Raw genomic sequence first — 14,047 nt, forward strand, 5'->3', positions numbered from 1 at the left:
AAATACTATGAATACCTAAATAACATGAAATTTAATGTATAGTATATTGTTCAGTTTATTCAAAATCTGATGCAGTCGTATTTTTTTCATTAGAAAATTCTACACTGCACTGCGAGTGAATTATAATCATTTTAATTTTTAGAAAATTCTGGCAATACCAAAATTTGTCTTCCTTTCCGGTTACGCTCAACAGGGTGACGGCCGTATTTTATTTCTAGGGGTGTAGAATCTAAATCCATCTTCCAAAATGAGAATCTACAAGGATATTATTTCTGGTAATGAATTCATCTATTGATACTGCGCATTCATCTGGTTTAAAATTTACTTTCTCGGTCATGAATGTTATCTGACGTTTCGTTTCTTGACAGTTGTTTTCTTTTTTTGAAATTAACTATTGCTTTCGATACTGCTCATTTTAAACACTTCTTGACGTTATCATATTATCAAGTTATACCGTAAAAAGCTGTCAATGGATACATTTTCAAAAATGTTGACTCCTAACTTTCCAAATGAGTCACCGTCCGAATGTATGTCAAGTCGTTGCAGCTATAACATATTTTTTTCATTTCAGGAGACGAGATGTTCTCGGATTCTTACAAGATGAAGCTGGTCAATGAAGTCCTCTATGAGGTCACTGGCACTCGGGTCAGCAGAGCTCAAGGAGATATCCAAATCGCCGGATTCAACCCGTCGGCCGAGGATGCCGACGAAGGAACCGACTCCTTCGTGGAATCTGGCGTCGACGTAGTGCTAAACCACAGATTGAGTGAAAGTTACGCGTTTCCCGATAAGAAATCCTACACCATGTATCTGAAAGATTACATGAAATTGTGAGTTTTAATGTGTATATTAGTTTCGAAGATAGAAATTCGATACTGTGATTAGTTTTCGTGGGCGTTTAGCCATACGTTATGACAGGATTTCTGAGGATTTTTGGTCAGTGAGTGTCATGGATTATTTAGTTAAGATACAGTTCTCCGTTGTTTCCAATATTGTTTTACGTACATCCGAATGAATGCTATGTTTTGATACAATTTTCTGTTTTTTTTGTTTTCTGACAAGGATGGAAAACACTGTTCTGGTCTGGTTTTAATTTCAGGAACCAAATGTTTTTTTTTTATTTTCTTTGAAAAAGGATAAACTATAGGTTTTATTTCATACATTTACTCTTACGAATAAATTATATTATGTTTATTGTTTAACTGTATGTGAAACAATGCTCAGTTGTACACATTCACATCTCTTCTTACCACCTGTCTAGAAATTTTTAAAATATCTACAGCTGCATACATACGTGCAGTATGCTATGTTGAATGTGCTGACCGATGATTATGAGAATATAATATACCAAGATATCGAATCTAATAATAATAATTAAGTTATTTTATTGAAAGAAATTGTTGAGTGTGGAAGTACTTGTATATGTTGTTAAGTTAGTTCCGTTCTCAGTAGATATTATAGTGTTTTATCAATACAGGGACGGTTAGGGCATAAGGGAAATAGCGAATGCTACCAGATTAGTGAGAAATATTTCTCGTTCAGCGCCACACGTAGATGTTTCCAGTTAAACACTGGAGGAGTACCATGTTATGTTGATTTTCCAGATCACATTGAGAGAATTTTCACTATTAAATAATCTATTCAGTTACTTTCTTGTACTTGCTGTTTACCGGTAAACGTTAACATACTTCGAAGCCAGATTAGATTCAAAATGTAATCTTTTAATTTGATTATTGGAGAATTCAATGTCTTATATTGGTTATTTTTATCAACTAGGTTATTGCAACACACTACAGTGTGCAACCTACACAAGACATTAAATATATCCTTGACCTACTTATTTATATTTCAAAGAACAGTCTGCTCTGAATAAGAATATCACCTTTTAATCTTGTTTCTGTAACAATATTAACCTATTATATTATTACAAGCAGTTTCTTATATAAAACAATATACTTACATACATTAATTATTTCCATCCATTAAATAAATTTATTAGTCAATTGTTTAAAGATATTCCCCCTTCCTGCTAAGTGTTGCCTACACAGTTTAATTCTCATTTGAAGTAGGTATATAAAACCTTTAATAATGTAGCATTGCTGTATTATAAATGAGGAATAATTATTATCACTTTTCATTGCAGACATTTGATATTGATTGACCTCTAGGTTAATTGGTATATTTATGGTGATGTGTATTCTTATCTTTATGTGTAAACAATTATCACTGTACACTGCACTTTCTAATACCAAAAGTAAATCTGCTTCAAGCATTACCTTTGGAGCTAATAAGTGCTAGAGTAAGTTTATACCCAATGATACTAGTAATAGGAGAATAATTTCTACTATCTTGATCACGGTATAACAGTCTAATTTGATCCTTTCTGCATTAATTTATAATTCAATTAATGCTTTCACGTAACTGAGATACTTCTTTTAAATACATGTGTAAAGGCTCTTCATTTAGAACTATAATGTGCAAAGGATCTATGCCAGTTGAAATAATTATTTTAATTAAATGTTTATTAGATTTTACTGTATATTCCTAAATCAGATTTTATAGCTATATCCCTTGGTACTGTCCAATATGTAGACACAGTATGTCCTGTAAGTGTTTATTATTTGGATGTATCTGACTTCTGATTGTTTTTATCTTTCCAGGTTGGTTGCAAAATTAGAAGAGAAATCACCTGAACAAGTTGATGTTTTCAAGACCAACATGAACACGGTAATGAAAGACATCCTCAGCAGATTCAAGGAAATGCAATTCTTCACCGGCGAGTCCATGGACTGCGAGGCTATGGTCGCTCTGATGGAGTATCGTGAAATCAACGGACAATCTGTGCCTGTTCTCATGTTTTTCAAGCACGGACTCGAGGAAGAAAAGTTCTAAAATAATTAAAGTTATAAGTTTCTATTTATTCTACTAAACAGACGCAAAACTTTTTTACACAGCCTTTTGGCCTTTATTTTATATGACTATTCCCCAACAGCATTTATTGAATTATGTTATAGAATCTTTTTGTTGCCTTGATGCTTGAATCAATGTAAATATTTTCTCATTTAATGGAAGGAATCTGCAATCTCCTCAGTCTATTTTGTATGTCATTATCTTGTTTTGGTCGAGAGACATTTCGTCGTTGGCAGATTAATTCATCAAATGGGATAATTTTTATATTTATGTTTGTTATGGAAGATGGAAAAGATTTCCAATAATTAAAAAAAATCTCATCCCGAAAAACTTTTTATTTTTATTCATAAATATCCAGTAAATAATAATAATATCAATATGCATTGGTATTCAAATAAAACATCTAAAGCTGTTTTAGGCAGGGTTTTACCCATTGAAGACATTTAAAAGAAGAAAATGGATCAGCAGCCAGGTTTAAATATTTGTTAATTTTAGAAGAGGTCAACTAAACCTGCTACATTTTTTAATTATATTATGTTTTATTTCAATATTTAAAAAATGTAGATTTCAAATCTTTGTCAGATCTTCACAGCCTTTTTGTCCACTGGTATCTATCTACATACATTTTTTTGATACGAAACCTTATTTTAAATGAATAATAATAAACAGGTGTAATTAAATCGAACTTGTTTTTGTTGGGTTACTGTGATCGGATCTGTAAACTAGTAATAGGTTTTTGAATGTTGAACACAATTACAAAATTTTATTACGTTACAATATCTCAAACATGAACAATATGAAACTCATTCTTAAAAAAATCTCCCTTGCTATGCTTAAAATTTGGACAGCCGTAGCCGTACTCGATTCGCTTATTAAATTAAATTAATACTATGTGAAAGCATCCAAAATAGTGCACCGTAATTATTAATCCTATCTGAGCATCTGCCACATGGTCCTCACATCCTGAAGTGGGCTAGGATTGTTGGCGGGCTCTCTACCTATCATTAAGCATAAATAGAGTAGCGTGAGTAGCATTATTTATTCCAAATGGTGTTCAAGATAGAAATAAGGGCATTCAGTGTATTTCAGTGATTTTTTTATGTTGCATGCACTTGAATGTGGAGTATCAACACAATAATCAAAAATGCATTATACAACCACTTTTTTTTGCTGTTGGTGTAAATTTGTGATGGGTGTTTATCTCACTTATCTGGTCGACCCGTCATGCCGGGGCCTCCTGACCCCGAGCCCCCAGGGGCACATGATCCGCCGCAATAGATCAGTATTAAAATAATCTTATTTGAACATGACATGTTTACACATAATTCAACGTATTTAACACGGTGTATATAGAATTAATCCTATGTGATAAAAACATGGAAAAAGCTATGCGCTCATGAGAAAACAATACCTCGTATGCCACATGACACTATTTGTACACGAGATGAAAAAAATCTATATAATCTTTGATTCCATCAAATTTATCAGGTTATTTTCATATTCAACTATTACTGTCCAACATGATCTTTTTGGCTACGTGTTAGAACTGTGAACTAACAAGCTCCTCCTATTTTCGATTATAGCGCCTTCCGGTTAGCGACGAGTTATTCACGTGTTAAAACTGTGAACTAAACAAGTTCCTCCTATTTATCGACAGCGACTTCCGGCTTGTGCCTAAATCTTCTTGTTGGACAGTAATCTTAATAGTGAAATACAAAAAATGAAGAATTTTTATGCATTTTAGTGACTAGAAAGTTTTCTTCATCTCGTGTTTTGTGGCATACGAGGTATTGTTTTCTCATGAGCATATGATTTTACCATTTAATAATAAATATATTATTAAAAAAATATGATTATCATATTTCAATTTATGATTAGGATCTATGGAAAATGTTAAAACATTATCATTTACGATTGGAATAAGTATATTTATGTATATTTTTTTAATATATTCTACATAGGATAATAAAATTGCTGACCAATTTTTTATTATAGGTATTTTTTTCTATCTGGGATTCAAATTTTGACCGTGATCTAGCATCTATCTATAAGAGTGTGGCATGGCAGAATGCCCGCTTCCAAAGTGATGAATGCATGTTTGATTTTCGTGGCTTGCTGAAAATCACATTTTCAAGGAACTAACAGGTTGAGTGAACGCTATACAATCATTCTTTGCAAATAGTTTTTAGATAACTTCCACTTTGGAGAGAGTGCCCTTACTTTTTTGTGGGATGTAAAAAAAAATCAAGTCACTACCTCTTGGCCCCACATGAATTAATGTTATAGATGAAGAGTCCGGAAATACTATGCATAACAAATTGAATTTGTATATCGTTCACGTGCCGTATACCAAATTTTTTGTGAGTGCCATAGGTTCACCAAACCTGATCTATATTATTAAAGCCATTGCCAACAAAACATTTGTCCAATTTAAAAAAATATGCAAATGAAATACTGGTGAAAAGTTAAAAAAATGTTTGTAATAAACAAGGATGTGTATCGTATTGTAACAAGCATAATATATCGCCACCTAGAAATGTGTGAAATGACAGATTCCGGAAAAAAAACATTTAAATGCGGTATATTCATATCGTCACCATACAGAATACTTTGCCGTGGGGGACCCTCCCTGCGACTTTGATGCTGGAGTGTTGTACATAAGTGTATTCATATAGATTATGAGAAGCAGTGGTCTAGACTAGTGCTGCACTTCTAAGTAAAAAGACAGTGTTTTGGCTTTAGTGAAGTCAGAGAACCAAAGTGTATCAACCACAGACGTGTCTATTTAGAGATTATGTCAAAACAATTCAATAATTTTACATAATATAAGAGAAAAGTAGTTAAAATTTAATTGAGATACCACTTAAGGGGGGAGATGCTCAGCATAGGTCAAAATGGAACTTTTATTGCATTTTCAAACCATGATCCTGGACATTCCTTAAACGTTGTAGATAATCGATTTATATAATTTTGAAGCCTTGTTATCCTTTATATTTATTTTAAACATTTGATGACTGCAAAAAGTATTTTTATTACATAAAACATGTTCAAACACGCGCCTTAACATGATCTTACTCCCTACTTCAATTTTAGTTTGTCAATTTATGGATACGGCCGTATGTTGTAGCTTAACCACTGGGGAATAACAAAAGAAATGGCGTATTTCATAAAAACACTACCTTATACTTAGGTCAATCATTATTCGTAGAATGTTTATTACACCTGAATGGTCAAAAACATAGCTTATAATTAGTATCTTTAGAATTATCTTCAAATGTGTTAATCTTTCCCATTTTTTGAATAATAAAATGCCTAATTCTTGTCAAATTTGGGATCACAGAGATTATCAATATAATTTTTTATCGTAAATATTTTACAAAAATAATCTCGTCATAAATTATACTAATAGTTTTATAAATGCGTTTAAAAATTAATAAATGTAAAAAATATTAACACCGCTGCACATTCATGTACTGAAATATGACTATATTCTAAAACATTAGAGCGAGAGGTTTAAAAGAACACTATTTTATGTAATAAAAATACTTTTTGCAGTCATCAAATGTTTAAAATAAATATAAAGGATAACAAGGCTTCAAAATTATATAAATAGATTATCTACAACGTTTAAGGAATGTCCAGGATCATGGTTTGAAAATGCAATAAAAGCTCTATTTCGACCTACGCTGAGCACGTCCGCCCTTAAAAATATGTAAAATTATACAATGTTTGTTATGTATTAACTGAAAGATTGAACACTTATAACAACCAGCCACCTAAATGATTGGGTATTTAATTTTAAATTCAATATATATGTATGTACAATAGTATCTATTTGAAAATAGAAGTGGAGTCGGTTAGCCGGGCACATATATAAACTCGCCTCGACTGCAACACGTTGAGTTTGTCAATTTTTTTGGCATTCACAGAAGACATGTAACTAAATGTATCGCCGCACACTGCATGATTGCAACATTTTAGTTTGAAAAAAACAGCTGGTGTCGCATGCAACAAATTTCATGCGGCGCAGTATAATACCAAAATGTCACACTTTGTCATTTATTATGGCTGATCGCGTGACGCACTATCCTGGCATGGCCTCACCTATGCGTACGGAAGAAAGTTGCAACGTTGTGTCCAGTTTTGATTTATGACTATATTCTCCAGTCGAAAGCGATTTTCAATGTGGGACTGGACTTTATAGGTATATAATCAAATAATTTCATTTTTAAGGGTTTCACATCTCTGGTCAAGTTCTAAACAAGATTTTCCATATTCTTAACTGCAGAGAGCTAAATGAAAATGAGATTTTGAAACGGTGGTTCGTGAAAATGTGTACGAATGTTGAATGTACAAAAGTAGAGCAATGTAAAAAAAATATCAAAAAGTGTAGGTACTTTAAAATATTTATTTATCAATGGGTATAATATTATAAAGTTATCGAGGCGAGGCGTATTAGTAATCGGGTGTTTTATTTATAAATTTGTCAAGAGATAGTTGAATACTACATTTCTAAAGAGTTCTATAGCATGCTGTGTTTTTATCAATTATCAGCATGAAAATCTAAATTTTTTTAAATGTACGAAATAACGAATTGTACGAAAGTAGAATGTTTAGTCGAGGGTCGCCTCTATCCAGATTTCTTTTTGATCATCAGTTTCATGTGATTATAAGAAAAATGTACTATTTGACATATACATGCATAAAATGATCAGTGAAAAAAAGGAATTTGTTGAGATAGTAATATAATTTTTGGCAGACCAATAAAGACACTGTAAACCAGTGGTTTCCAAACTTTGTTAGTACGCCTCCCTTTTAAAAAAATCTAATCTTTATTTCATTAAATAATACACATTTTTAAATAGTCAACAATGTACTAGTACAAAAATGACAAAAAAAACAAGGTTTTTCTACATTATATTCAATTTTAAATTATTTTTTTTGCATGCGATGAATGTTCTTGTGTATTACCACAATCAATTTCAATAGTAGTCAATCCAAATTCATCATCGTTCATTGACAAATGGATTCTATCATGGGCTCCACATCCTGAAGCGGGCCCACCTACCTGTTGCTGAGGTTAAGGGCGGTGTGGTGCTCTAATGTAGTGTTTTGAGGAGCCTCCGAATTCCTCGACTAGCTCTGAGGGTTGGAAGTGGAGGTCCGTCATTAAGGAGTCGCAGGCCAAGGTCTCGTGGAAGGTGGTGACCACATAAGTCACCGAAATAAAACTCGTGGAAAAGTCAAACGGGTCCATATATTGTTCACAAGCACATAAGTTTACAAATTTAGAATTAATTATAGTTTGGAAAAGTTTATATATAGTTCGCAAAATTAATTAATATATGATTACACAATTTCACATCAAATGTCAAAGTACAAAAAAGTTCACAATCGAAAATAATTAATGTCGAAATTCACAATTATTTCAAACGTATACACGGGGTCGCCACGAATGGACTTAAGAACCGATGATCGAAGAAAGTAAAAGTTTGAAAAATTTCGGGGCCTCCGTTGAAGAACCGCTGTACGAAAACTAAACTTCGTGTTCAAAAAATGTTTAAGTACCGAGTAGGTATTTTATCTCAAGATTTTCCGGAAGTCCGGTTTAGGTATTTATAATTATTTTCCGTCCGAAAACTACTTTAGGTATCGATTCCAAAGAAGAAAGTGGGTGGTGGGTGGTCCACACAGCCCGTGCAAACTTGCATAGATATGAGATTTTGTATGAAGAAATCAGAGCGAGATCCAACGTGGATTCTACGCTAAGATCGAAATAAAACTGAATATCGAATCTAAGATCCCGGGGTTTTTATCTGATTCTCGCGATTTCATCCCCTGAGATCGACGTTTCGAGCTGTAAAAATTTACATAACGGTTTCATTATAAAATTCGCGCTTTATTGACCGTTGCGCAAAATCACTTACCCGAAACCCTTTCAAAGTGTTTGTATACGGTGGCTCCGAGCGGCGGGCACATACAGGCCTTTATAGCAACTCGCTGTGGGCTCGCCATACAGTACCTTCCCATACTGTTATTGCAAATTCTAAAATGTATTGTTTTCTAGTATTTCAATTAACCAAGCGAAAGTTTCACGTACGGGGGTGTATGAGGTATCAAAATTTTCGTCTTTAAAAACTCTAACATATGAGTTCACCCTACGTGACGTAAGTCTCGTCATGGCTGAGCGGCGCGAGTCACAAGTTCGTACCTATAAGAGGGCCGCCCGTGCGCAACGTACACGGTAGCAATAAGAATTAAATTTATTAATTTATTAGACCACCTAAGCTAAGTACATGTATATGTATTATATCTAATTATCTTATGATTACTGAGCGAAAATTAATCTTAGTCCTGAGCCATATATGGTTAGATATTTCGCAACCCTTTCTAGTTACGCGGGCTATGGTATAACCGAGTCTACCGCGATCCAGAGACGGTCATGTCATTACAAATTTCAATCTGATCGGATGCGTGGAACTCGAGTTATCGTCTATGATTTGATTGTATGAAAATCTCGCGAATTCAGCGGTTCGTGCGTGAGGTATGGGGCCAAACGCGTGAGCGAGAAAGCTGCCGCATTACCGATCTGGAAACGCCGTTCACAGAACAGCCGCGCTTCGTATCGCGAGAAAATCCGCGGGTCGATAGACATTCCACGCAGTGTTGCCAACCGTACTATAATTATAGTATTTGTACTATAATTTTCGTCTGCGTACTATGTACGATATAAAACAGGTATAGTACGCCCAAAATACTATAATTTTGAGAAATCGGAAAAAAAGTTGCTAATAGAAGAAAAACAATGCCAAAATAATCCGTGAGCAGCAAAAAAATAATAATCCCCATGTCTAAAAAAAAGGTGACGTTAATTACTTAACACAGCGATTTCTAAACTGGTAGGCGCGGAGTGTTGCAAAGGGAGGCGCGAAAAGTTTAATACAATTAATGTAGCCACAGGTTTGCAGTTTGCAAATGCATAGTTTATAAAACGGCCGCTAGTTATAAACTACACAAAAAACAACTTTCTGCAAATATTGAGACTAATTTTATAACCCCTTACTTCTATACTATTGTGAAGCGCAATAGCTATCTCGTAAAAAAATTAATTAAAAGGGTCAAAATCATATTGTTGAAAATTGAGGCAAATTTATTTAGTAACGATAATTTTGTTGTTAAACTTGTCTATTTGGTTGAAACTAAAAAATTTGAGTGAATAAATTAATCCAAGGACCACTAATGCATTCACTGATTTAAAACGATAAAGTGAAGGCATTCATAAAAAATTGGAGCTTAGGAAATCAAAATGACAAAAAAAAAAGTTCGCCATGTCTCCACTTTTAAATGATTTCTACGCCAGATATATTGAAGCAAACAAAAATCTATTTACTGAGTTCTTGGTTAGTTTGCTATGCACTTGTCACATTATTTTATTAATAGCAAAAAAAGTAGCCAGCGGCGCTGCTTTGTTTCGAATATATTAAATATTTTAAATATGTGGTTGAAAAATCCTGACCCAGAGGGGGTCTCCGCTTCAGGATGTGGAGTCCATGATAGAATCCATTTGTCAATGAACGAAGATTAATTTGGATTGACTACTATTGAAATTGATTATGCTAATAAACAAGAACATTCGTCAAAAACTAATGTAATATAAGTAGTAAAACCTTGTTTATTTTTTTTTTCATTTTTGTATTCGTAAGTAGGTACAGTGTTGACCATTTAAAAAGTTGTTTGTATTATTTAATGAAATAAGGGGGGGCGCCTAGATTAGATTTTTTTAAAGGGAGGCGTAGTAACATAAAGTTTGGAAACCACTGACTAAACTTTTGAATTTTGTCTAAAAAAACGAGACGTTAATTACCATTCATGGATATTTTGTCTAAAAAAAAGAAGACGTTAATTACCCCACGTTTAATTTTTTGAAAATGCAGTAAATTATTGGTCACTTAACGCGTACTATATTTTTTGCCAAAATACTATAATTTTGAAGGCACTGTACTATAATTCCACTATCAAAATATGGCAACACTGATTCCACGACTGGCACTCGTCGCGATCAGTCACACTAACACGCCCGCACCGATCAAGTGAGAAATTCCGATACAATTCCACCACTATTTTCCGCCAACCAGCTCCGCCACCTTGGCCGATTCGATGCTAATTCGATCCCACCACCTTCGCTGAAATGATTCCGCAATTTCGCCGGATTCCGACACTCCAGACACCAGATGCAGACAACAGGGAACCTCTGGCCGCCTCGCCAGACTCAAGAGGACAATGAGAACCTGGACGTCGACGAATCCGATTACCCCTCCGACAGCTCCGATCAAAAATACCAACATGCAGAGGGTCTCGGAAGAAGTCGATGCCATGTGACGGGGAACCTCTGGCCGCCTCAACTCAAGAGGACGACAAGTACCTCGACACTGACACTGATGACTCCGATCACCCCACCGACGGCTCTGATAAGACATCAACATACAGAGGGCTTCGGAAGAAACGATACGATATGACAGGAAACCTCTGGCCGCCTCGCCAAATTCATGAGAACGAAGAGGACCTGTACATTGACATTGATGACTCTGATTCAGCGCTCGAAATGGAAAAGTTTACGAACCGGAGCGCTCAACAGTTTTGTGAAGATATTTACATAGTTATCAAATTTTATGTGTATTTCATAAAAATTTGTGTATTAGCTTTTCTATTATATGGCCTATCTAGCTCAGACAGTCAAATTATTTTTTCCACGAGACGGAGCGATTTTACCGATCTCACGAACAGGAACGGCGCTCCGGTGCGTTCCTGTCCATTTCGAGCCCTGCTCTGATTACCCTTTCGACAACACCGATGATGCCGGAGACACCTCAGATCAAGCCGGCATACCACGCCATCCAAGCAAATCAAACACAGATCGAAGAAGCTGAAAAATTCAGCCCGATAAGAAAAACCAGACAGATATATACATAATAAGATCCAAAAACAGAAGAACGAAGAAAGAAGAAATAAAGTACCCTTTTTCCAACCCAACACGCCAATTTTGAACCAACACGACAATACGAAGACACAACAGAAAACCCGCAAGGGAGCAGACTTCCATCACACGCCACAATACAGATGAAAGGGATATGGGGCCAAGCCCCGGTGCTCTACACGCCAATTATACCAAAAGAAAAGGGTAGATAGACGCGGATGCCGCCTCCCACTAGTCTCCTACATGTATGAAAACTTACTAAAGGTGGCGGAACAGCCATCCTCGTAAAATCTCATATCAAGCACTGTTCAATACACTTACAGCCACCCGCGCCACACGTCCGGCTATAGAATCTACCTCGATATTAGTCACCACTAAGAATTACGGCTTAGTTAAATTCACGGCTATCTACTGTCCACCGAGACAGAAGTCCACCAGCTCAGATTATGATAATTTATTGGACACAAATAATACTCCCACAGTCATAGCCGGCGACTTTAACGCCAAGCATTCCGCTTGGAATAACCGTAAGTCAACAGCTCGTGGAGTATTACTACATGATTTCATTCAAGCTAGTCAATCAGTGATAGTCGCACCTCTGACGCCCACTAATTTCCCGACCAGAGGCATGCCTAGTATTCTCGATTTCGCCATCATCCGTAATACAAACTATATTCCCATCATTCGCACGGTAGATGAACTAAACTCAGACCACAAACCGGTCCTAATGTTCCTCGGGGATGCATTGGACCCATTAGTATAAAGTATCTTGGGAAGATTTTGCTATTCACCTGGAGGAACACCACACGATTCCATTAGATCTCTCGTCAACACCTAAAATAGATTCCGTAATAAGGGACCTGACGGTCTCCATAAATGACTGCAGCGCTCGGAATGGAGCAGAACGCAAGGAACGCCGTTCCGGTTCGTGAATTCCTCGAAAATACCGTTCATGTTCGTAAAAACTCCGAAGATGGCGTACCGGTTCGTGAAATATCCGACGGACAGCGTCAAATCCTAAAGCGTCATACTTAATAATATTACGTTCCGGCTAAGATTTAATTAAAATGAAGGAAACTGAATTGATAGGTAAATAAAAAACATAAATATCGTTTTTATTGTTAAAGAATAATTTTACTAATTTAGAATCTCTGGTTTTTCTGGATGACCCGCGTACATAATAACATGTACTTAAGAATGTGCGGTTTAAACGGTCTATTCAATAAAATGGGTCTTCGAAAAAGACTTTTTTATTGTTTAATATTTCTCTCAATTATTGTTTTCATTTATAGTCACAGAAAAAATATTGCATTTTTAAAAAGAATAAATTACGCACCGAAATATTAGGGGCGGGCGTAGGTACGTGTTAAAAAATAAAATTTATGAGTGCGCATGTCGTCAATGTTGTGTTCACCAATATTCTACGTACCTACGTCTTCCGGGCGAGAAATGCATTGTCTAAAAAAGAGTAAACTAAATAAATATTGCATACATGAATAAACCTAGTTAGATCTTCACAGATATGAGCTAAATTTTATTGTTTTATTACAGACAAAATTTGTGCGTCAACTTAACTTTTTACTTAATTTAGCTTTTTACTTAATTTTACTTTAGCTTAAATTCCTCAAATAACCTACTTACTTTCTAAGGGGTTGAAATATTTCAAATTAAATAGTTGTGTTTTTGGTGGTTAAATTAGTACAATAATAGATTATTTATAACTTTTCGGCTGATTTTCATCGGTAGGTACAATGTTAATATTAATCGACATCTAGATTTATCATATGGTTTGAATTATGCTAATGTTATAATATTATAACTATCATTATGATTCTATAGATTACTGCCTGTCTTCATTTCACACACTGATAATACCTAATCATTGCAATTACATGGTACATTATTCATATTACATTCATTATCATTATTACTCTATTATTATATTATCGAAGTCCAGTACATGATTATTCTATTCTTAATATTAATATACCTATCATTTATTTAGTTAAAATCAAGGTACCTATCATTATTATAGAAATACCTATTACTAACATCTTATTTATTCGAATTTAATTACTGCGTTATGTGTATATTTGTCATACTAGAATCCAGTGGCGACCGGTGAGTTATTTTACTGGGAGTTCACTTTTTTCACCTGTTGAC

At 34.8% G+C, this 14,047-nt stretch overlaps 1 protein-coding gene across 1 annotated transcript; it reads left to right on the top strand.

Annotated features, from left to right (window-relative positions):
* The first annotated feature begins 172 nt into the window (after positions 1–172).
* On the top strand, positions 173–3,240 carry Tctp (translationally controlled tumor protein). The gene is made up of 3 exons (XM_085955776.1): positions 173–275; positions 572–830; positions 2,661–3,240. The coding sequence occupies exons 1-3, from the start codon at positions 248–250 to the stop codon at positions 2,890–2,892; spliced, it is 519 nt and encodes a 172-aa protein (XP_085811902.1). The 5' UTR covers positions 173–247; the 3' UTR covers positions 2,893–3,240.
* The last annotated feature ends 10,807 nt before the right edge of the window (positions 3,241–14,047 follow it).

Source organism: Rhyacophila brunnea, unplaced genomic scaffold, assembly GCF_057557595.1.
Source record: "Rhyacophila brunnea isolate RB1 unplaced genomic scaffold, BYU_Rbru_1.0 scaffold_5, whole genome shotgun sequence".
Classification (NCBI taxonomy): Eukaryota; Metazoa; Arthropoda; class Insecta; order Trichoptera; family Rhyacophilidae; genus Rhyacophila; species Rhyacophila brunnea.

Excerpts from the sequence above, each read along its gene's own strand:
- Tctp (XM_085955776.1), top strand. The coding sequence starts at position 248 with ATGAGAATCTACAAGGATATTATTTCTG. Across the intron at positions 276-571 it reads CTACAAGGATATTATTTCTG|GAGACGAGATGTTCTCGGAT; the intron begins GTAATGAATTCA and ends TTTTCATTTCAG. Across the intron at positions 831-2,660 it reads CTGAAAGATTACATGAAATT|GTTGGTTGCAAAATTAGAAG; the intron begins GTGAGTTTTAAT and ends TTATCTTTCCAG.